Source organism: Phodopus roborovskii, unplaced genomic scaffold, assembly GCF_943737965.1.
Source record: "Phodopus roborovskii unplaced genomic scaffold, PHOROB, whole genome shotgun sequence".
Taxonomy (NCBI): domain Eukaryota; kingdom Metazoa; phylum Chordata; class Mammalia; order Rodentia; family Cricetidae; genus Phodopus; species Phodopus roborovskii.
The window spans coordinates 6,701,549-6,726,519 of NW_026126460.1; the positions used below are offsets into that span (position 1 = coordinate 6,701,549).

Sequence of the window (24,971 nt, forward strand, 5' to 3'; positions counted from 1 at the left end):
GTGAAAGTACCTTGGTTTAAGTGTCCCCAGAATCAAGGATTCTAGACAGGTGTAATTTATATGGTAAGGAGGCAGGGGGTATGAAAAGCCATTAAAAGCTGTTTTATCAAGCAAGTGATCATTATGAATACCTGGAACTTGAGCTTTACCTGAAGTCAGCTTTGGGCCTTCAAGGTGGCTCGGCGGGGAAAGGCATTTGCTGCCAAGCCTGATAACCTTGAACCCACATGGTAGAAGAAAACTGTCTCCCAAAAAGTTGTTCTCTCACCTCCTCGAGCAGTCTGTGGCACTAGGGCCCCCACAACAACATGTGTAAACATGTGCGCAAACACACACACGCAAACACACACACACACACACGTAAGCATGTGCTCACACACACACACACACACACACACACACGCGCGCGCGCACGCAAATAAACGTAATTAAAGTATTTTAAATCAGTACTTCCTCTTGCTTGAAAAGACACACTAATTGCTATTCAAAGTTCTGACCTCCTATCCAGTATGACTGACTTCCAGAATACTTCTCAATTTAGAAATCCTGAACAAAGCATATGTGCAACCATGAGAAATGGCCAGCTGGGTTCTTGTGCATCAAAGGCCCCCAGGGGAGAGGGGAACAATCACCTGAAGTCTGTGATAACTCACATAGGTGACTGAGAGTCAACCACTGAAATAGACTACCCAAGATTCTGTTCAGCTGCTGCAGGTGCCTTCGGGAAATGCAGCGCTGCAAGCAGTCCAGTCTCTTACCTGCAAGGATGGAAGCATGCAGTGTCAAGAGAAAAGCAAGCAGGAACCCCCAGCGGCTGGTAGCTGCCAAAGTCACCTCGATGCTCTGGATAAAGTCCCTGCACGTCCTGGGATTTAATCCTGACCTTGCAGCCTAACCACTGACTCACTCCCTGTAAGCCTCCCCTCACCAATCCTTCTATCCTCACAGGGAAGAGTCTCATTTGCATTATCTCTCACACTGCTTCACACTCCTCTATGAGTCGCTGATATTTTTGTTGTCTGTTTCAGGATAGCAGATACCCTGCCAGATTTTCTTTTCTACTTTGTTGTTGTTGTTATTTTGCTTTTTTTTTTTTTTTTGAGACAGGGTCTCATGTAGCCCAGATGGCCTCAGGCTTCGTGTGTAAGCAAGGATAACTTGGAATTCCTCATGCTCCTGCCTTCTCTTTCCTTTCCCAAGGGCTGAGATTACTAAGCTTCAGTTTTTCAAGTCTTAATGCAGAACTCAGCTCTCTGAAGGGCCATCTGTGGCAGGAAAGAGATGGGGAGAGCAGGGAAGCTCTGGGTTGGAGCTCCAGGTCTGGCACAGGGCAGACCACAGCTATTCCTTGCTGGAAAATGGGGAGAACTGGGTTTGACATTTGCCTGTGAGGGCCTCTGGGAGCATCATGAGGACCACCAGTTTCATGGGTGCTGGGCATTTCTACACAGTTGGTGGCCTGGAGATTTAGGATTTTACACACACACAACCTGAAAAATTATCATTTTAAGATGCAACTTAACAAGGACTCTAGTGGTTAGAGTGCCTCACTGAAGACTGAACTAGGAGGACAAACTGCCATGTGTTCTCGGAGATGAGATGGTGTGCTGCCATTTGAGAACTTTTCTGGTCCCATTATCTGAGTTTTCATCTACTCCCACTATTATCCCATCTCTCTATTTCCAGGAGCTAGCTGTTAAGTTACTCTGACTTTACTAGGCAAATGTGGCATTTGTGTGTTGGTCCACAAAGTCAAGAATATTTGAAATGGGAAAGCCCTTGAAGGAGTGAGCATTGGGAGTCCCACAGGGAGCAGGCTCACTTTGACAGAGGCAGTGAGTGGACAGGTGGGACAGTCTCTAACCCTCACCCTACCCTTCCCGAAGACAAAGTGAATAACTACCACATGTCTTTTATTCAAGGAAACATTTCCCTCAAGACTCTCCTCCTTGGGCTATCAGGGTCAGAAAATTGGCTGCAGTTAAATGAGCTAAAAATCCCAGGGGTCCTGAGGTCAGAGGCATGGGTTACAATGTGGACAAAGAAATACTCTGAGCTGTGATGGGGGTTGTCCTGCTGTATACATGTTTCTATCACTGGTTAATGAATAAAACACTATTCGGCCAATGAAGCAGGGAGATAGGCAGGATGAGGGGAGGAGAATTCTGGGAAAGAAAGGTAGGCAGACAAAGCCCACCAAAAGGGCCATGTAGGCTGCCAAAGGAGTAACAGATCTGGACCCTTCTCTGGTAAGATAAGACCAAGTGGAAATACTTGGATTAATAGAAGTGGGTTAATAAAAAGACAGAGCTAGCCAATAAGAAGCCCTAGTCTTTGGCCAGCAGCTCCATAATTAATACAAGTCCGTGTGTGTTTATTTGGGGTTGAGATGGCTGCAGAACCAGGCTGGGACAAGAAACACCACAAGAGCTGAGATGAATGTCTTTTATTATGAAAACTGCTGTTACATTACAGCCAACATTCCAAAACAGTATTTTAACAAACACGTGTCTTGATTATAAAGTAGCTCGGAAATCATGATCCTTTTCAAAAGTAATTAGTGCCTGCTGAGTCACTGCACATGACTCAGGGCACTGTGCTCACCATGGAGTACAGCAGATGAGACAGAAGAGCACCTGTGTTACCCAATCAGCCCCGAGGAGTTACCGCCACAGTGTAAACCAGCAACCTACAATGGGGTTTGTAAAAAGCAAACCGTGGAAATGTTGTGGTGTCACAATACTTTTGAGGTGGGAACAACCAAAGTGTGTCTTTCCTTCTTCCCTTCTGAGTTCAGTGTGAGGTACAGGGAAAGCCACACACTGGGCTGGGGACAGCTGCAGTTCCCAGCTCCCTTCTGCATTTCCCAGTGTCCCCTGGGAACGCAGTGACCAGTGAGGCTCTGTAGCAGCTCAGCATCAGGGTTTGAATTCCAGTGTTTCCCTATGTCCTTTTAGTCAGAAGGCAGAAGTTCCTATCTGGATGCATTCCATGCCTGGGCCAGGATGTCCCTGTCACCGCATGGAACCTCCTCCACCACAAATACCCTGGAGGATGGGCTTATATAAAAGGTTAAAACTGCAGTTTAAAAATTCTCCTCCCCCCCCCCCAGCAAAGTAGCATGCTGCACATGTGGCTGGAAGGGCTCTAGGAAGGCAAGGTATGGCTACTTCAGTCTCAAGTACAACCTGCTCCTTGCCAGGGGATGTGGGGTAACTGCTAATTTGGACAAACTAGGAACCTAAATGCAGTCATCAACTTCTTTCACCTAAGCAGCTTTCTTGAGAAATTTTCCTGCAACTTCACGGAGCTGACACGTCTTCCTATAGGAAAGGGGTAACTGGTTTTCTTTTCTATGGAGGTGTATGGATCTTAGCACAGGCCAAAGACTGTCTAAGCTGACTCCTATTTCCTTTTGAACTATACAGTATGTTTTCTACCCTGAGCTCAGGGCTCTCATTATTAGTAAGGCTCAGAAATTACAACCAAAATAACATACAGTCCATTCCAATTTCAACACTGTTCTCTGCCACCATCGGGCAACTCCAGATGGTGCTGTAGCCTCTGTAGCAGATGATCCAGTTCTCAAGCTGTCAGGTACCCTAGTTAAGCTTCTCACGTTGAATCTGGAAGTAGCATGCCTGGAAAACAAGCAAAACAAATTTAAATTTTCTTTTCAAGATTAGGGAAAGAGCAATCCCCTATTAATACAGATGCCCAGATTCACTCGCCCTTGCTCTTCACTAGTGGCTGGGAAGTCAGAAGGTACACAAGGACACATGTGATCACAGTTCCCTGGGACAGTTAACGACAAAGGATCTGAGCAGCCCTGCACATGGCAAGTCAGATTTTCCAAGAACGCATTTTGGAGAAGCATGTTCAGTGATCCCTCAGTGCTCGGGCTTAGGAGTCACAAACTACAGTGCACACAACCACACCACAGTTATGCATGCTTTCCACTCCTGAATTTGACTTCTTAGGATAAATTCCAGGGGTGGGATCCTGAGTCAAACACACCAGCACCTGCCTGTTGTTGATCAGAATGTTAATAATCTCTAGTAATTGTTCACACCAGGGTGCTCTACCCGCTGTCTACCCCAGTGTCTACAATGTGGGGAAGTGACCTGGCCACAAACCCACCAGCACTGGGTAAAACCGAACACAGTTCTGCTGTTATTTTAGGCACAACAAGCTTCAGTTTGGACTTCTATGATTCTGAGTGAAGCTGAGCATTGGTCCTCATGTACATTTACATATTTTCCTTTGGAACCCTTCATACTCTTCATGGAAATACTAATAAAGTAATTCTTAGACAGTATGTGATCCACTTTCTTCTCAGAAATATTAATGTTAAAAAGTTAGTGCAGGACACAAACCTGATGTTCAGTCCTAAGGTTTTGCTTACTTTAATGGCCCCATCGGTCCTTTGCTCATCCTTCCCTACAAACCTCACACACAGCACCTATACCTTGCTGCCTCAGACTACCTCCCAGATTGTTGCAAACGACAATAATGCTTTTTGTTACATGTATTAAATATCTTTACCAATTTTAGCTTGCTTCTTCCATTTCTAATGTGAAAATTGTATTACTATATTGTTAAAATGAACACCATCCTTTCCATTAGGGACTTTCTAGTCATGTGACCGTAACATACTACTTCATATTGAAGTTTATGATTTTGTAAGATTTTACTACCTCCAGTGTAGGTCTGATTTGTTCTAATTTAATGCATTATTATGCTTTTAGTACTAACAACATACATTCTGAAGGTATTTAGTCTACTCTGAGGGACAACTCAGACCCAGAAAGACAAATACGGTATGTATTTGCTTGTATGTGGATGTTAGCTATTAAATCACTGATAAGCAAGGGAGTAAGGGAGTACAGAGTAAGGGAGTAAGGGGAGAGATGGATTTCCCTAGGAAGGGGAAACAGAATAGAGAGTTGTGAATGGGTGGAGGTAAGGGGGGCTGGAATTGGAGGACCAAACAGGAAGGGGGATAGAGGGAGGAACGAGGGATATGGGGAAAGACAGCCAAAACTAAGGGGCATTTGAGGGATTGTATGGAAACCTAATACAGTAGAAGCTTCTTAAGTGAAAATTCATACGTGAAGGCAATTTAAATGAAATCACCAAGTAACAGGGGAGACAGAGCTCTGTCTGGACATTTCATGTCACCAAATGATGCTTCCAGTACTGGGGATGGGTTACATCTAACTGAACTCTTGGCCAAAGGGGCCCCATAGGAACCCCAAACAACTCCGGTTATTGCCAAGGCTTTTGGTGGCTCTCCAAAAACTGATGGTAAGGCCCTACCTAGTGCTGATGACAACATCTATACAACTCATTGAACATGCAGAAGTTGAGCTGGTGCCCATCTAGAGCCCTAGTGACTAGTGTTCAGGGTACTGGAAGGTGCTCTACACACCACCAAAAGAGAAAGGTAACACCAATCCCTACAAACCCATTTTATCTATAAGAGTGACCTGCGTGCAAGCACACATTTCAGAGAAGTGTATTCAGTGATCCCAAAGTGCTGGCACAAAGCTTGTAGGAGTAACTAACCCATATCTAATTTGAGTTAAGGCCCATGTGTTGGTGTGAAAGAAAATGGTCCCTAAAGGGAGGGGCACTATTAGGTGTGGCTTTGCTGGGATAGGTGTGGTCTTGTTTGGAGGAAGTATGTCACTGTGGAGGTGGGCTTTGAGAGTTCATATATGCTCAAGCCACACCCAGTGAGACAGTCTACTTCCCACTGCCTGTGTATCAAGATGTAGCAGCTCCTTCTCCAGCACCATGTCTGCCTGTATGCCGCCGTGCTCCCTGCCATGATGATAATGGTCTAAACTTCTGAAACTGTAAAGCTGCCACCTCAATTAAATGTTTTCTTTTATAAAAATTGTGTGGTCATGATGTCTCTTCACAGCAATGAAAATGCTAACTAAGACAGCCTACTACATGAAATGAAACCCACATCCAATGCTGCCTGGGTGGCCAAGAACCAGAGAATAAATAGGCCAGGGAACTAGGGCAAAACCAAATATTGCTGTTCTGCTAAAGGAACATAAGAATAAAATGACTCCTAATGACTTCATAGCTCAACCATCGCCAGAAAAGCTTCCTCCTACAGCAGATGGGAACAAATATAGAGACACACAGCCAGACAATATGCAGAGAGTGAGAGGCTTTGGAACACTCAGCCCTAAAAGGGATGGTTTCATCAAATCCCTCCCCTTAGGGCTTGAGGAACTCTGCAGAAGAGGAGGCAGAAAGATTGTAAGAGCCAAAGGGGGATGAAGACACCATGGAACAGAGGCCTTCTAGACGCAACAGGATTGATGCACATTTGAACCCAAAGACTGTGGCATGAACAGGGTCTATACAGGTCTTACCCATATGGAGGTATAGAACTGAAAGGAAAAGTGGACACAAGCCCCCATTCCCTAACCCAGAGGCTATCTCCAATTGAGAGCCACTTGCCAATGAAAACTTGGTTTTCTCTAGGGAGTCTCACTGGGAAAGCAAACCACACTTAAGAGCAGGCGCCATGACCAGCAGTAGATGGCCAACACAAAACAAACTCAATAGAATCACCAGAGTTCCTGTGTCTTACAATGTTAAGTCGGGGCTTGCCTGCCTGCCTTCCTTTCTTCCTTTTGTTAACCTATAGGTCAATTGCATCTATAGTGTGGCTTCCAGGTTGTGTTTTTATGGGATTCCTGTGTGTATGAATAAGTGTGCCTCTGTGTCTAAATGTGTTTCTTGTTTGCTTTGTCCTATTCCAATTTGCTTGTTTTTAAATTTATCTTATTGTATTTTATTATTATTCCTTAGATGCCTGTTTGAGGGGAGGATAGGTGGGAACTGGGAGGGATGGGGGAGGGGAGACCATTATCAGATATATTGTATGAAGAAAAAAATCTATTTTCAATAAAAGAAAAAAAATGAAGTCTACAATGAATTTTCCCATAAAAAGGAAAGTGGCGCAGGCACAGTGGCTCACCCTTGCAATTGTAGCCCTTGGGAAGCACTGGCAGAAAGGTGACTAAGAGATCCAGGCCAGCCTGCGCTATGGTCAGACCCTATTCTCAAAACAACAACCCCCCCACAAAAAAAAAGGTGAGGGAAAGTGGCTACTGAATGGTTTGTACTGCGGCGAGTGGAGTACAGATTAAGATCAGAAACAGTTAAGTGTGGCACTCACCTTCAGGGTGGTGAACATTATGCCTTGCTCCCCGTGCTGCAGATAGGGATCCATCAGATCCTCAATGAGGTGCACCTCAGAGCCCAAGTTCCGAATCCTGTCCCAGACAGAGAAAGATGGGAAGGTCATTCTGCTTCAAGTAGACCCCCTCAAGTCACGTGGATGAAGGCAGAAAAAGAATAGCCTAACACAAAGATAGTACCACAGTGCAGTGGTTCTCAACCTTCCTAGTGAGGCAAACCTTTAATACAGCTCCTCAAGTTGTGGTGGCCCCAACCATAAAATTATTTCATTGTTACTTTATAGCTGTAGTTTTGTTACTGCTATGAACTGTAATATAAATATCTGATATGTAGGATATCTGATATGCAACCCCTGTGAAATGGTTGTTTGACCCCCACAGGGGTTGCAACCCCCGGGTTGAGAAACACTGGCATTGTAGACCAGGTTAAGAGAAGCAAGTTCTATTCTAGTGGTGGCATCCTGCTAGCTTCAGTTCAAGAGAAGCAAAGAGTAGACTTGGAAAACAACTAACAGTGCCAGAGTAAATAACAACAATGTCAGAAAGGACTGGATACCTGGCCCGTAGCACCACGTATAAGAAGACAGGGAACAAGTCGTCCATGGACCACAGGAAGTCCTCCTGCAGCGAGGCCAGGACACTCTGGGAGATCTCCTCAAAGGTCTGCTGAATGACTTTAAGTTTGTCTGATGGAGTAAATGTTGTGCTGTTGTGAAAACAAAGTGTGAAAATATAGCCTATGATGTCCTAATAAAGTCATCTCTTATTCATTCTTAAAAATTAAGTCCCTTCTGGTCTCACATGCCTCATATTAGACACAACAAGCAGCCACAGTGTGTCTGGGAGGCCTTTGAGATATTATAGTGTTTGGGAAAAGAAGCCTCCATCTGTCAGAGACTCCTGTAGGAGAACCCTGAATGTTTCCTTTGACCCACTGGATCAAAAGAATCTATTTTCTGCATGAGAAATTGGTTAATTTCCATCTGGCTAAGGAGATGAGCATATAGCTAAATCTCCAGGTAAGCTCTCTACTCCTCAGAAAACACAGGGCATTTTAGAGTAAAATGGCCAAATGTTTCTTAAGAGACCTTGCAATTCTCATGTAATTCTCACAACATCAAGGAGTGGAGAGAAGAATTACATAGCAAGATCTTGTCTGAAAAAAAAAAAAAAAAATTGGAGATGGGGGGGGGGAGGGGAAGGAGTTCTTTCCACTCTCCGTAGAATGACCAATACTTTGATTGTGTAACTTTTCAGCGACATCAATCATTACCTGATCTGCTGCAGACACTCTACTGCAGAGGCAAAGCAAGCATCTTTTGTAGTTGGCAAAACCTGTATAAGGAGAATAACTATCAGAGAAGAGAGGCATCTTGCCTAACAAGAGAGAAGGTGAAGCTGTGGGAGGAGCCAGCTTGCCTGTGAAAGCTGACATTAACACAGGCACTACTCATGTAAAATGGGATACTTCATAGCAAAGAAAAATCTACTGTACCTTTTTGCTCTCTCCAAGGATTGACAAGGTTGCTGGCCAAAATTTCCTACAATGAAACCATAAATTCTTAATATAAGATATCATTTTGGTAGATACTCCCCCTTTCTAAAAAGCTGATCCTTATCTTGGTTTCCCTGTTCCCATTAAAAATAACTTCTCTACAAACTGCTTCTGAGTTTCATGTTTTTACTTTTCCCCTACATTTTTAATAAATATCCTAAAAATGTTTAAATAGTGTGAATGAAAATTCCTGAAAAGGAGCGGTGTCTAGCTATGAATGAAAAACTCCTGGAAGAAGCTTGTGTTTGCAGAGCCTGAAGGATGGACTGGAATTTTGCTTCAATTTATGACCATCTCTGTTCTGTAAAACCATGATAACCTTGCAAATCTGCTTCTAAGTTAGAACATGGAATTTGGGGTAACCTAATTAAATCTGTGTTCCCAGGCCATGGTATCATCTCTTAGTCAGTTTAAGATGACAGCTGTGGTTTTTATTTGACAATAACATACCAAAGGGGTTTGGCATTCTGTATTCCAATAACCTCACACTACAGCCCAGAATATTTCCTTCATTTACTTTTACCACATTTTTATTACTAAATTATTCAACAAAAATTTCTCAGTAAGTGTATATACTTTTTTATAGCATGAATACATAATTCTTGGGTGGGTTGGGGACAAGCTTTATCCCTACTCTAGGGAAAGGATGACTCCCTAGAACAAAAACCAGGGTCTGAGATAAAAAGAAAACCTCAAGGTTCTGAAATTTTAAAATACAAATGAGGAAGGAAGGAAAAAGAGGCAAGGAACAACTAAGATTTAAAGTAATTAACTTTTCCTAAGGAATATAAATTATGCATATTTATTAGGTCAGATGACTCATTTAGTTCATATATGATGATGAACATGTTCACACGAATAAGTAACGTCAGTCTGTAAATATTCTCGGAAAGGAAGACCATGAGCAGGATGGGAAACTACATGTATATACACATAAGTAGATGCCAATAAATTCTTGGCAGTGCTGAAGGAGTTTCAATTCAAACTTGGTTCTCTCACAACGACAGTACTGACCTCTGCACCCCGAGAAAGCCCAGGAGAGAGATATCTGGCTGCTTGTTTAGTCGAAGCACACATTCCCAGTAAATGTCTTCTTCTCGGTCGTTGTCCAAGGCATAAAGCATGAACAGCGGTGGGTAAAGCCGAGGCAGCAGCACAGGAAGCACTAAGCCAGAACTTGTCACCACGTAACTACAAACAAGGAGCAGGGAATACAAGAGCGTCAACGCGCATCATGTGTGTCAGAGATGGAGCATCCTCTCCCAGACTACAAAGCTCACAGGTCAGCACTGTGCTATCGTGCAATACACATGGGGTTGGCCCTTTGGAACGACTGTCAATTCTAAGGCATGACTGGTGATTAATCTGAAGATCTCTTTTGCTTCCATCTGGAGGCTGCTCTTGCAGGGTCACCTCGCTCAGCACGAGTGTCACCTTTGCTAAGCTCCAGGGACCTTAGAGGGATCCCTAAAGAAATGAGGAACTGGCCGCCTGCACTCTACTCCTTCACCTCCTCATATGGCTCAACTTACCCAGGCTCTGGGGATTCGGATGTGGACTCTGATTTCCCAGTGCAGAAGGACCTCCTTCCAGGGGGTGGAGGGGCAGAAAGAGGGATTGTGCTGCCCTCCTCCGGGAGCTCAGGAAATAAGAACCTAAGCGGTGATTGGAAACAAACCAGAAAATTCTAGGTCCAGAGCAGCTGAAGAAAGTAACTATCAATTTCTAGTAGCTGAGCTATCTAAGGGCCTATGAAATTAAACTTTGTCATTAAGTAACTAATTTAGCTCCCTTGCTTCCTGTAGACAGGGATGCCAGGCTTGTGGAGGGGATTCCTGCACAGCAGACCCGGATTAGTCACAAACCACATTCACATTTCACAGTCCTTTATTTAGCAGGGAAGAAGGGTTACAGTGACTGTTTTCTGACTGCGACAGAAAAAAAAAAAAAAAAAAAAAAAAACCATCAGGGAATGACCCTGCAGGTTTAATTCTTAAGAGAAAAAGAATAAGAAGAAGAGGTCTGGGTTAGAATGGGCTGGGATCTGGTGGTAATAGAGATAGGGGGAGTGAGGAGAGGGCCAGGGATATTTGTCCCAGAGGGACAAAGGACTGCTTCTGGATAGGGAGGAGACAGACATGGCACATAGGTAAATGGCAATTTATAAAGGTAAATGGGGGAACCCCATTTTAGGATGAGGTGTTTAATTTTAATTGGGCATGTTAATTAGATGAGCCAATTAGAGGAGTTTCTGACTGCTGGACCTTGGTAGTCAGCCTCAGGAGGAGGAAGACCGTGGTGGCTGGCTTTAGGCAAAGGGAATGGGGGAGATGGATAGGCCTGCCAGAGCCACATAGCATTTCCAAAAGCCCTCCTGAGCAGGGGCTTTGTTCTGTCTGGTAACTAAGAATTTCTCATCTACCCGTGACACACATTTCTTACTGGTAAGTCTCATCTGAGGCCAACTTGCATCAGCTCTAACCAGAAACTTACATTAATTCTAAACATTAATCTCAGAATATAGTCCTAAGTGAGCTATAGCTATCTCAATGTGAATTTCAAAAGTCTTTTCTAAAATGTACTTGCTGAGAGTTAATTTTTAAATGACAAGGGACTAAATTATTAAGGATTTGCTAGTTTTACTTTTCCTCTGTGCCTTGAGTTTTTGCTCTAGAACACTGGTTCTCAACCTGTGGTTCCATGCCAGATACTTACATTATGATTCTTAACAGTATCAAAATTACACTGTGAAGTAGCAACAAAACAATTTTATGGCTGGGGGTCAACACAGCATGAGGGACTGTATTAAAGGAAGGGTGAGAACCAGTGCTCTAGGTTTTTATCTTCTGCTATGTTGGTAGGGTCTGGTTTATTTCAGAGACTTAAATCTTGCTTCTCAAAGGCAGCTTATGATTTCACCCTTTTTTGTGGAGCTATGCCTTGCCACCCACCTCTGTTCTAGTTTTATAGTTGGGAATACTAAAAGCATAAAGTAGAGAAAGTTCTTTCCATTGCACACACCTAGCTAAGGTCGGAGCCGAAACACGCCCATTGCAGTGACCCTTCTTACAGGCACACTGCTCCCTCCACACCTGACCGTTCCAAATGTGCCTGGCAATCTGTTGTTTAAAACCCAGCTTACAAACTCCAACTTGCTGGTGCCTGGATCTGTTCTCTGACAGTTACCGGCTCATTGAACTACTTCTGGTCTCTGCTCACTGCTTCCTGCTCCAACAGACAGGCGTCCAGACCTGAGTCAGGCAGAAGCACCTCTCCTCTTCTAGCCCAGTCCCACGGTCCTTCCTTGGTGTTCTCTAAGGAGCTAATCTCATTGGCACACTACACAATTATCTCTTCTTCCTCACCCTAGCTCCTAAGCTGAATGAAAACAGGTTTGTTGTTTTTGTTTTTTGTCTCCCCCCTCCACTTTCAATGTTTTGCTTGGTTAAGAGACTAGAGCACTCAACTGTCACCTACTGAGTAAATGAGTATATAAGGGGCTGCTGTGAAGAGATGGGACTGGACATATCCTCTTTACAATGTTTTGTGATTAGGGTTTGGAGATATGATTTAGCCTAGAAGTTAAATACAAATAACATTGCTATGTTTTATACCAAATTAGACTTGGAAAACCAAACATACATTTATTTTAGCCTTCAGTTACATTTAATGAGTGAAAACACAATAAGGCAGCAAATATCAAGGCCTAGGGTTCATCTTTTTAAATGTATAAGCATGAACAAATTAGAAATGTACTTGCATTATTTAATCTATTTAAGGATCTGCACCATTAGACCATTTTCTCGATGGATACTCCCTATGATAAAGGGAACACTTAGGCTTCTCACAAGGCTGTAACATCTAGATTTGGTTGAAGATAGCCCTATATTAACAGAACTCTCTACAGTTTTCAAACATCAGTGTAATGCTCTCTTACCTCACAAGCTGGAAAATCCGCTTGAGATAGGACTTAATCTCCTTTACAGCTTCCTGCAGTAGCCGGCGGTTGGCTCCCACACCCACATATGTCATTCTGTACACTGCGACCAGGGTCTCTATAAGCCTGCCCAGTGGGTGCAGAGGAGTGTCACAGGCCTGGACAGCAGGAGCAAGGAAGTCAATATGAAGCAACAGCAACCAGTCCCTTATAAACCCTTCACAAATAACAATTTCTTCAATGTCAGCAATCAGTCTGGGGCCAGGAAAAATATCTTAACATTCCAAAATCAAGTCAATCTGAATTGTAAGGAGCTAGGGTTGTGAGTACCTACTCTTGCTGTGAGACAGGTTTCACACTGTGGCCCAGTAAGAGCAATGGTCAATATTTGCTTTTCTTCAAGGTAACATTCCATACACATTTTGTGACCTGTTTTATTTTTTGCTTTTCTTTCTATATATTTTAAAGGTATTTAAAAAATTATGACTGTGCCTCTGAGTGCAGGTACTCATGGAGGCCAAGGTCTCAGAGCCCTGGAGCTGGAGTTACAGGCAGTTGTGAGCTGCCTGATATGGTGTTGGGGACAGGTCTTCTGCTCTCGACTGTGGAGCCATCTCTCCAGCACTGACTCAATACTTGTTGTTTTGGATATATGGTCTAGGTGTGTAGCTTAGATTGGCCTCAAACTTGCCAACCTCCTACCTTAGCTTCTCAAGGGCTAATATTACAGAAAAGTGCAATTGTGCCTGGATGACTGTTGTTAAACTTAAAATACTATAATCTTTTTTTTTTTTTTTTTTTTTTTTTGAGACAGGGTTTCTATGTGTAGCTCTGTAGACCAGGCTGGCCTCAAACTTATGGAGATCCGCCTGCCTCCACCTCCAGAGTGTTAGGACTATAGGTGTGTGCCAACACTGCCTGGCTTGTAATGGTATTCTACATCAGGGATTCCATTGTGTCCTTCTTTTTACCACTAAACAGTTTTCTACTGTAGAAAAATTAGTGATGGTGCTTGTTAGAGTGGGGAATTATGGTTAACAACAATGTATAGTTCAAAATAGAAGAAATTATTTGGATTTTTTTTTTAATCACAAAGACATTTAAATATCCTGAAATGACCAATATATAATATATAAATGTACTGAAACATCATACTGTTCCCACAAAAATGTAATTACTATCTTTCAATTAAAAAAAAAAAATAGAGGCAAGTACAGTGGCTAAAGCCTGTAACCTCACTATCTGGGAGGCTGAGGAGGGCTGCTCTGAATTCAGGGTCAACCTGGGCCGCATAATCAGTCTCTTTAAAAAGTCAAAGATTTAGCAAACAAATGAGAGAAAGTAAAACCAAGATTAGGTTAACATTTGAATGATGATTTTGTATGTTTTGAAGGGTTTGGGGGGTGAGGTGGGGTGAGACAGGGCTTCCTGTAGCTTAGGCTGGCTTCAGAATTATTAGTAGATGGCCTTGAACCCCTGGTCCTCCCGCATGCTGAGACTTCAGGTGTGCGTGGCCACGCCCAGCTGATCTACAGCCTTTCACCACTAACTCATGAAAGCAAGGTCACTGTGACTTGTTTACCTTTATTAAATACTTCTTGATGTTGTCGTATTTCTCCACAGAGAAGGCACCGGCGTGCTGGGGAATGTATTCCAGACTCTCCAGCGTCTGAGTCTGTGAACGGCTTAATATTTCTGGACTGTGAAGAGAAGAGGAAAGCCCAGCATTTCACGTGAGAAAGCAAAACACTCACTCACCAACTGAGGAGGAAGTGTGTCTGGCACAGAGCGACCCTGCTCAACATGGCTGTCCTGATACTCTGAGCATCCACTGCTAGCACAGGCCCGATGCACAGCAACGCTCAGCCTTTCCCTGCTCAGCCCTTTGTTGAGTGCTTACTGATCAGGCTGCACAGTGCACAAGGCTGGTTTGCAGAAACCAGGAGGGACAGAAGAGGCCACCAAACTCAACACACCAGAAATTCCTGTAACCACTTTTCTCCCACAGCCGGCAGTGCTGAAGCTCTAGGCAAAATTTATGGCCATATTGCCCCTTTCCCTATAGAGCCTTCTATGATTCAGCCATGACTGATATTGAACTTAGTTCCAGGTTCAAAATATAAAACACACTTCCCTTCCTTTCAAATGAAGCTCTTCAGCTAGGGACAGAGCAGTCCAAGCTACCCATAGTGCGCTCTGTGTGGGAGCATCCCCCCTCATCGACTTTCAAACCATACCACATATTACATTTGTAGCTGAATATACAAACCTGACCCCTGCCTGATTTCAAGTTTCTGACTTAACATGCTCTGCCATGTGCTGTGCAGGTGTTAGCTCACCTGTCTCTGTGCTGGCGTCGACTGGTGGTCAAGGCCACAGCAATGTTATCCCACGCTTTCCAAACTTCCCCTTGGCCTGGGCTCTCACAGCCCAGCTGGTGCCAACATTCATCAAACACTGCTCTCCATTTCTCATCTGCGGCCACCGCCAGGTTTCCCAGCTTCCTGCTAATAAAGCCACACCAGCCTTTTATTCATCACGCTTCTGTGTAAAATCACCCCCAAGAATAAATCTAATATACAACTTAAAAGACTTTGTGAGCCAAACTGCCAACACACCAGTGGGAGTTCTATCTCAAAAACACTGGCAGAAGACTTAGATGCGATCTCCTTTAGTGTTCCATGTGTTATCAGATACTAATGTATGTGGATTGTCAGGTAGACCAGAGCTGACTCTGGTGCCCACACTTCTACAGAACTGACTTTGGGAAACAGACTGCTGATAAAACAATGGTTTTCTCTACTTCAAACATTTTGGGATAAGAATTGTGAAATGCATTACATACAGGTCTCTAAAAATACTTTGAAAACAAATAAACAACATGGACAGAAAATGTCAGAACATGGTCCAAGAATGGGGTCCTGTGAGGATTGTGAGTGCTTGTGAGAAAACTCCAGGAAAACAAGAGCAGAGTCTTGTGGTTGCACTTTCTTCTAAACACAGAATTGTTCTTGGAATGTTTCAGTGCTCCGCCCAAGTGTAGCACACAGGAGTCAGTCTCCTTCAGGTTATTCAGGTTATTGTCATTTGTTTATGTGCCTCTATGGAAAAACATGTTTCTGCCACTCACAGCTTGCCTGCCATGTGTGGCTTGTCCCTGTGATTTTACACTTTTCTCACAAAACTCTTCTTAACCCCCAGAATATAAACCAGTGGTTCTCAACCTTCCTAATGCTGCAACCCTTTAATACTGTTTCTCATGTTGTGGTGACCTCCAACCATTAAATTATTTCCATTGCTACTTCATAACTGTAATTTTGCTACTGTTATAAATTGTAATGTAAATAATTTTGGAGACAGAGGTTTTAACAAAGGTTGAGAACCACTGGTATAAATGGTCTGATGCTCTGAATAAAGTTGGCTATTGCATGAGACTTTAGTCCACCTCAGTTATCAACTCCATATTCCCAGGTCCCACCGCCAAAATATAAAAATGATCACCCCCAAAATAACAACAAATAGTGTACAGAGCATAGCTGTAATCTTAGCCCTTAGGAGTCTGAGGCAGGAGGATTAAGAGCCCAAGGCCAGCCAGAGATACATAGTAAAACATCTCAAAAACCAAACAAAACCCCAAAGCTTAAGGTTTAATCAGTAAGGAAAAAACAACCCAAAACTTGAGAGAACAAATTATACTTACATTTTCCTCACTGAAGCAGGTTGTACTGGGTGATGTGTTTGTGTGTGTACGTACAACCTTCTATACTTACATTCTGCTTTTTCCTCACTGAAGCAGGTTGTACTGGGTAGGTGATGTGTGTCTGTGTCTGTGTTCACCCTTCCCAGCAAGATCATGACCTGTCTAACTCTGAAATACCTGTGGACTAGGGCTTAAGCTTTCAGCCATGACTATAGATGCAGCCATCTATACAGGTGGCAGCTGACAATGTATGGAAGTTATAGCTTGTTTAAAAAGGACAATTGTAAAACTTCAATTTGCTTTAAAATACCAACCTACTTTAATGAAAGTGAGACAACTCAAAGAGCCCAGTCACTACCCCAGGGTTAGTACTCACAAGGCTTTGGGCCTGTCTTTATCACTCTCATACAGGCTAGGTTTGAAGTAGGTGCCAGTGATTTTTATCCCTGACCCCCATTCTCCACTAAAATAACCTTCAATGTAATCTCCATTTGGCATGGTCAGTGTTCCCTGGGTAAAGCAAAAGAGAAGTAGAGTTAGAAAAGTGTTTACATTTACAAAATTGGGGGGGGGGAGTACTAAATAGTTAACACTCTCCTTTTTAATTTCTTCTTTGCTGGTCTCAATTCTGACAAACAAACAAAAGATGCATGCATGTACGTGCCCAGAAAGGATGCATGAAAACAATTCATGGGTAAAAGGAAGAATCCGCAGGGAAACAGGAAGTCTTCGTGATGTGTGAAACACACTCACTGTATCCCATTCACAGGCCGCTGCCAAAGCAGTGCTCAAAGTCAAGGCCACTCCCATCTGTCTTAGAAAATGGTAAAGTACCTAAGTCCTTAACCTGAAACTCTATCTTAGAAAACTAGGATGGAGAACACACATCAGTGAAACAGAAACCAAGCACTGAGGAGGACAAAAATACACATGCACCATATCAAAGTTGAGCATCACGGTGCATTCCCCTAACATGGAAGATGGAGGCAGGAGGGCCAGCAGTACAAGTTTATCCTTGACTACCCAGGGACTTTATGGCCAATTAGTTCCAACAGGCATCAAGAAGAATTAATGAAAAGAGGTGCTGAGGCAATTAAATATTAAAAAAGCAGTTTAGGTGCTAAAAAAATGTAAATGTAAAATTCAAGAAAAATAAAGAAAGAATGAAGTTATTTTCTGACCTTTCCACTAAGGGTCCAGTCATCAGAAAATTCTCCTTCATAGATAGTATCATCTTCTGAAAGCAAAACTCCATTTCCCTGTGTGAAGAAACAAAGCACAGGTCATAACACAGACTGCTGAAGGCCTTGAAGTGCACACAGCCACACCCCCAAAGCCGCCCACCATCTACGAAAGTCAAACATGGCCAGCCATGATGGATGGCTCAGGCCTGGAATCCCAAGATCAGGAGGCAGAAGCATTTTCTCCACGGGTCCCAGGCCAGGCATGAGTCCCAAACTGGCATGGGTTACAGAATGAGACCTCATCTCAAAGAAGCCAAATCAAAAGTAAAACGTTCATTGAAAGACCGTAAAGATTCAGGACACAGGAGATTTTAAAAGCATTTCACTCACCGTCATTTTATTGAGGTGGAAGCTGCCTTCGTAATATAACCCAAACTGGGTAACTACCACCCCATTCCCTTGGCATACATCATCTTGCCACATTCCCATGTACTTTTCTCCTCTGCATAGAAATAAGAAAGAAAGATGAAAATAAAATAAGAGAGGACGAAGTGGAGGAAAATATTCTCACAGGGGATCTAAATTATACTCCTGGGTGAACTGGTGCCATCAATCTAGTCGATGTAGTTCACTCTTCCTCTTCAAACAAAAGTCAGTATGACGCAATAGACAGCTCAGTCAGAGCAATATTCGCACAGTAATTTGATAATGCGTTCTACCCAACAGACTGAAAAAACTATATATACTTCCTTGGTAACTTTAAACTATGTTACTAAGTTAGGTATGCTGGAGTGGTACCTTAAATCCCAACACTCAGGAGGCAGAGGCAGGCAGATCTCTGAGAGATCAAAACCAGCCAGAGTGTGACCCTGTCTCAAAATAAAATCTGGAACTAAAAAATAATACTGCAAATTTAAGCTATAATGGAATCAAACTTTGAATATTTTTTTCTTACCCAACAGTTTGTCATAAAAGGTTTAATTTTCACACACTTAAACTTAGAAGGTTCTTACTATCTCCAATAGAAAGATAAAATGTGGCCTGGCGATGGTGGCACACACCTTTAATCCCAACACTTGGGAGGCAGAGGCAGGTGATCTCTGTGAATTTGAGGCTAGCCTGGTCTACAGATTGAGTTCCAGGACAGCCAAAGCTGCACAGAGAAGCCCTGTCTCAAAGAACAATAAATAAATAAATAATAAAAAATTAAAAAAATGTGAATTAGGTGCTGTGGTGTATCACTACAATCCCACCACTTGGAAGGATAAGCCAGGAGGATTTCAAGTTTGAGTCACACCTGGGCTAGAGAGCAGGACCTGGTCTCAAAGAGAAAAGGAAAGGATAAAATAAGGCCAGGATGTAGCTCAGTTATACTGTGGTTTTGGACCATGCTCCAAAGCCCTGGGTAGAGAGGGAGATGGGTAGGAGGGAGGTAGAGAAATATAAACTACTTGTTAAATCATACAGTTTGCTGGGCATGGTGGTGCACACTTTGAATCCCAGCTCAGGAGGCAGAGAATCTCTGTGAGTTTGAGGCCAGCCTGGTCTACATAGGGAGTCCCAGGCCAACCAAGGCTACATAGTGAGATCTCTCAAAAAAAGAAAAAACATCATACAGTTTATTAATATAAGTAACAAAAAATTATGCATTTTGTTTATTCATCTTGTGTGTCTGTTGGGGTCAGGGAGATGCATGAATGCCACACATGAATGTGAGGAGGTCAGAGGACAATTTGTGGAGTTAGTTCTCACCTTCCACCACATGTCCTGGGACCAAACTCAGGTCCTTAATCCCAGTGGCAAATGCCTTTACACACTGAGTCATCTTGCTGGACCATAAAGGTAATTTAAAAAAACATAGTAGTGCAGTGCCTAGTGACACATGCCTATAATCCTACAATATTCAAGGCAGTAGGAATAGGGAATCAGGAGTTCGAGGCTAACCTCAGCTACACAGTGAGTTAGAGGCCTGATTGGCTATATGACACCATGTCTTAAATAAATAAAAAACCAAACACACACACACACACACACACACACACACACACACACACACACACACACTCAGACATTATAGAAGCTATGGTGCTTAACATAAAAGTAGGTAACACATTAAATCCAAAGTAAATAGGACAGCAAAAGAAATAATGCTGCTCTCAAGGCTTGGTTAGCTGAATTTAAGCAAATAGGCTTTATTCCTGGGTTGTGAGTATGACTGGAAGATGTACTGGTTTTAGACACCATTTCATCTCTAGCCCCAAAGGTAGTATCAGTCACTCACCTCTGCCTACATCCTACTCCTATTTTCTACTGACTTTCTTTGAAGGTTTATGTCTGTATAGTAGAGATTTGGTAGGCAGAGGATGCAAGCCAGTTGGCAGAATGCTGTGGATTTGAGCATGAACCAGGCACGGTGGCACATAACTGCAATCCCAGCACTTAGAAGATATAAACTTGAGGGTCTGAAATTTAGGGTCACCCTTGCCTATATAAGGATCAGCTAGGGAGCTGATCACAAAACAAACAAACTAACTTGGCAGCTTTTTTGAGGCAGTAAAAACTTTGTATGTGCAAAAGCATAAGAAAAACGATACCCATGTGAACCCTGAATGGCCCTGACTTTGTGAAGAAGTAGCTTACAGCCCATTAGAAAACAAATAAATAAATAAATAAACAAAAAAAAAAGGGGGGGGGGAGATTCCTGACAACTGCTTCCTTATGGTAAGTTCTCTTTTTCTTTTCATTGGTGTGTTGGGTGGAGTGAACTCAGTCTCACTATGTAGCCCAGGCTGGCCTCAGCTTCCCTCAGCTGGGATTACAGGCAGGCACCACTAAGTGCCGCCACCTCAAGCTGAAAAGTTTTCTTAACGTTGCCAAATTAAGATGCTCCAGTCAATTGCCTCTTGGTCTTCTGGCTAAGATCAAATGTAAGATGCTCAAATCTTCATAAAAGTATCATGATTTGTGGAGCTAAAGAGGTGGCTCAAAAATTGTACTGCTCTTATGGAGGACCCAAGTTCAGTTCCCAGTACCCACATCAGCAGCTCATAATGACTGGTAACTCCACCTCCTGGGTATCCAACACCCTCTTCCGTCCTCTTTAGGCACTGTATGTACACACACACACACACACACACACACACACACACACACACACACACAATTATAAATAAAGAAATAGCATGACAGATGGTGTAGGAACACTATCTTCTCACTGTGCACACCGGGACAGAAGCAGAGCACTGTACCTGGTGATATCATCAAAGACACCATATCCTGCCTTCTTATCCATTACCCACTGGCCAATGAACATGCTAGGAGAAGAAGAAGTCAGTTTCCCACTCCGGAGGAGACCATGCCCATGGCGCATGTTATCTTGAAAGCAGCCTTCAAACACTTCACCAGAGGCATAGCTGTGGTTGGAAAAGACAGAAAGGTACATTACAAACTGCAGGAAATACATTGCTATGCTCTTACAGGTTGCTATAATTATTTGTTTATATGAGCATAAAAAACTCTTAGTTTGAAGGACTAAGCCTCAAAAAATGAAGGTAATATAATATTCTGCATTAACATGAAAAGTTATGTGTTTAGTCTCTTATGAGAAATGTAACAATGAGCTAGGAAGAATGAGAAGGAAGAATGCAAAATTAGAATCAAGTAAAAAAAAAATTAAGACTTATAGGTGAGACTTGTATAGGAAGTCATGGTTTATTCAATAGGTACAATGGAGACACAGACCACATTTAATACTATCATCATGCTGTAAATTAGGGCATGCTCCTTAAAGGAAGGCTCTGCACACGGTTTCAGTGATTAAAAAGACAAATGAGATTTACTCCTTAGGTGTTATGTCCACACAAACTTTAGCTTTACAGCTCTTTGAAAAGGCAGCACCAGATCAACAGCCTCTCCCATGCACACCATTACCTATAGACTCCTTGGCCACACATTTTCCCTTCTTTCCAATGGCCTACATAATGGTCTTCTTTGTTTAGGGCCTTGTTTGGGATTCTGTATTCACCATATCTGCCAAGGAAAATAAAAGCATAAGAAGATGAAGAGATGCCATGATCACCTTTTGTTTAAAATTACAAACAAGCACCTATAGGAAAGGGGTAAGCAGGTCTTGGTTGAAGCGGGTCTACTAGCTAAGCTGTCTGCAAAGGCCGAGGAGTGGAGCCCAGGCCTGCTCCTGAGCCACCTGTGAGATGCTTTATTCTACCGCTACTGAAAAGCAGGGCATCTGTGTCACCTCCTGTCTTTGCCACTAATTTGCAGATCTCTTTGGGGAAGACATGGTACACAATAGCTCGTGCATCCCTCTAGTAAGTAGGGTAACACAGTTATCCAAGTTCTCCCTTCATTCTAAATACCTATTTAAGAGCTTGAAATCACAAAATTTGACATTGTCACACATGTACATTAACTTCTCCAATTTATGTATCTTTTTATAATAAGAGAAATTTCTTAATAGGACACAAAATATTTAATTGACAAAAATTTTTCTTGTAAATATATTTACAATGCTAAAAAATATGACAAGATGGGTCATGAGATGGTTTGGCAGGTAAAAGCCCTAGCCACCCACTGACGAACCTGGTGGCTTGGGTTCAAATCCTAGTTGTCCTCTGGCCACTCATGTGACAGAGCACATGTACACACACACACACACACACACACACACACACACACACACACACACACACACACACAAAATGAATGAATTAATGTGATAAAAAAGAAAATATGATAAGCTTATTCAAAATTGATATCAGTAGAGTATCAGTACAGTAACATCACTTCAAAGATTTCCCTTTTAACAGAGAAGTGAGTTTGAAACTACTTAGAAGCCGAGGTTGCAGCTCAGTGGTAGAGTACTTGCCCAGCATTCCCAGGGCCCTAGAGTCCATCCTCGGCACAACAAGAGGGGGGAAACTATTTCTGCAGAACTACCGGAAACAAAATCGCTCTATGTCCCCTGTTTAAAGGTGACACTGCTGTGTAGCTGACTCGCATAAAAACTGCCCTAGCGGTCTACAAGTCCACACACCTTCTGCATGAATCCTAACACAGCACCCGCATGCTACACAACAGAAACCAACCGCTTGCTTGAAAAGCAGTTACCAAAAGTCAATAACTGTAACAAAACAGATTTAAATTTATCTTTTACTTTAAACAATTTCCTCACCCATCTTCCAAGCCATTCCTGAACATGCCAGAATACATCTTTCCATCAGGCCATTTCAAAACACCCCTGGAAGGCATAAACAAAACGTAACGACTGTCAACTAATGTTTCAGATTATCATGCTTTTCCCACAATGTGACTGTCACCCTTCCCTCCCCGGGAACAAAGATGAAGCACTATTCACCTGCCATGAGGCTTCCCTGAAAGCCAGCGCCCATTGTAAGTGGCATCCTTTAGGCGAGGATCCTTATAGAAAGTATATTTGGCACTTCTTGAGATGGGTGGCTCCTGCCTCTGAACACTGCTGCTGCCTCCATAAATCGGAAAGTCGGATGTCCCCCTCAAAGCCTGGTCCACAGCTTGGCTGATAGCCCGCAGCCACTTGGTCTAGAAGCAGAAAGGCCATGTCAGGAAGCTTCCGGCAGTAATGCGTCAAGCACTGCACTGAGATTTGCTGGCTTTTCTCACCGTACCTTTTCTATTGTCTATTACTTTTCTTATTGAGTGACATGAACCAGCTCTAAGAATTTATTGCTATTGGTTTAAAATTAAGTGACATTTTACAAAACAGGAAGGATTGCTGTGTGAGTTCCAGGCTAGCCTGGACTATCCAGTAAGTTCCAGGTCAGTCTGACCCACACAGTAAGGCTGTACCTAAAAAAAAATAAATAAATAAGTAAAATGAATTATAAAGAACAGCCAGGCATCAGGCACACTCCTGTAATCCCAGCACTTGAGAGGTTAAGGCAGACCAGAGCTATATAGCAAGACTCTGTTTCAGGAAAATAAAAAGCAAAAATCTAGTTTTGATTTAAGGGTTATTAAGGAACAAAAACAATGTTTATTTCTTTTTTAGGAACATAAAAGACAGAAAAGGCCAAAGTTGAAAGAAAACACCATGTGAGACTGACCTTTTCCTGGGGTGTTGAGGAAATGAGTGTGAACTGTTCTTCGGGTGTGGTTATCTTTAAGCCATTCCTAAAAATGATCAGAAGGATAAACACCAGAGGATGCAGCAACCTGTCATTCTAACAGCAGATGCCCTTACCCTTTCCCTCCCTAATTATTCAAGAGGAGAGGACAGCATAAATGCTGAACTCTACATTTGAGCCCCACACAGGGAGAATGTACAGAGTAACAGGGCTCTGCATCCCCACAGCAATGCGAACAGTAACAATGCCCACCCACTACTTATCACCATCCTCACCAACGCACTTTATTACCAACAGGCACTTACTACCTAGTGTGTTGGGAAGTGAGGATGAGGACCTAGCTTCCTGTGGCCCCTCTAGCTTTCCCCAACCATTCCACTTGTGGAAACAAGAGGAGCAGGGAAAGGAGGCACACTTACACGCTACCGGCTTCTTCAGAAAGTGGTTCTGCCCAGAGTGTGGCCAAGGGGAACACGTGGTGTGTGGAGAACTGAAACAGAGAGCATGAGGCACACCTGTGAAGAGCCCACGGCAACACTGGGTCTCTGTTAGGGCTTTTCCCATCACCAGATTATGTGGGCCCCACAGCACAAGCCCCTTGTGAGGGTTAAGGCAAGTGGGTGGCACCATCTCTGCTCTAATCACCATAACATAGCCACCTTTGGAGGGCTTTCCCATCTCTGCTACAAGGATCCTTCATATGGCTGACACTCATTCTCAAGCTAGGGGAAAAAAATCTTGGCTCAAGGTGTAGCTTAATGGGAGAGGAGGTGTTTCACATTTAAGAGGTCCTGAATTCAACCCCTAGCAATAAAAAGAGAGAAATTCTCTCAGATGTAGCCAACACCCAAGGTAGTTAAATATTCTCTTTTATTCAGTAATTACAAAGAAATCACAATGCTTAACATAAATTGACAGTATACAGCCATGTGCTACGCGACGGTGCATCAGTCAACGAGGCAGTGACAGTGCCCAAAACTACAAGAGTTGAAAACTTCCTTTTGCCTAGCGATCTCACAGCTAACAATAATGCTCACCATTGTGTCACAGCCGCTTCACTCTTCAGTACAATCGTGTGCTGCGCAGGTCATAGCCTGGCATCACGAGGCTGTGCCATTAGCCTGGATGACCACGGGCTATCCCTTCCAGAGTCTGTGAGTGTACACTGACATTCACTTAACAGTGAGATTGCCCAGCACCACATTTCTTGCAACACAGCTCATAACTGTCCACTTTCCAAGGCT

General features: G+C 43.1%; 1 protein-coding gene across 3 annotated transcripts in view; it reads right to left on the reverse strand.

Annotated features, from left to right (window-relative positions):
* Positions 1-2,431: 2,431 nt before the first annotated feature.
* Positions 2,432-24,971, reverse strand: part of Als2 (alsin Rho guanine nucleotide exchange factor ALS2) — a 66,729-nt gene continuing 44,189 nt past the window's right edge. The window contains exons 16-34 of one of the 3 annotated variants that reach the window (XM_051190280.1): positions 24,147-24,217; positions 23,707-23,773; positions 22,980-23,182; positions 22,797-22,862; positions 21,536-21,634; positions 20,854-21,018; positions 17,996-18,107; positions 17,603-17,680; positions 16,798-16,931; positions 15,061-15,225; positions 14,304-14,421; positions 12,722-12,879; positions 10,317-10,439; positions 9,799-9,975; positions 8,725-8,770; positions 8,503-8,564; positions 7,786-7,935; positions 7,208-7,304; positions 2,432-3,641 (exon numbers count right to left, since the gene is read on the reverse strand). In XM_051190280.1, the coding sequence (XP_051046237.1) occupies positions 3,603-3,641; positions 7,208-7,304; positions 7,786-7,935; positions 8,503-8,564; positions 8,725-8,770; positions 9,799-9,975; positions 10,317-10,439; positions 12,722-12,879; positions 14,304-14,421; positions 15,061-15,225; positions 16,798-16,931; positions 17,603-17,680; positions 17,996-18,107; positions 20,854-21,018; positions 21,536-21,634; positions 22,797-22,862; positions 22,980-23,182; positions 23,707-23,773; positions 24,147-24,217 (2,130 nt within the window). In that variant the 3' untranslated portion in view covers positions 2,432-3,602. Of the gene's footprint in view, positions 3,642-7,207; positions 7,305-7,784; positions 7,936-8,502; positions 8,565-8,724; positions 8,771-9,798; positions 9,976-10,316; positions 10,440-12,721; positions 12,880-14,303; positions 14,422-15,060; positions 15,229-16,797; positions 16,932-17,602; positions 17,681-17,995; positions 18,108-20,853; positions 21,019-21,535; positions 21,635-22,796; positions 22,863-22,979; positions 23,183-23,706; positions 23,774-24,146; positions 24,218-24,971 lie in introns of those variants that run through there. The other 2 variants (XM_051190279.1, XM_051190281.1) reach the window with 2 other exon arrangements.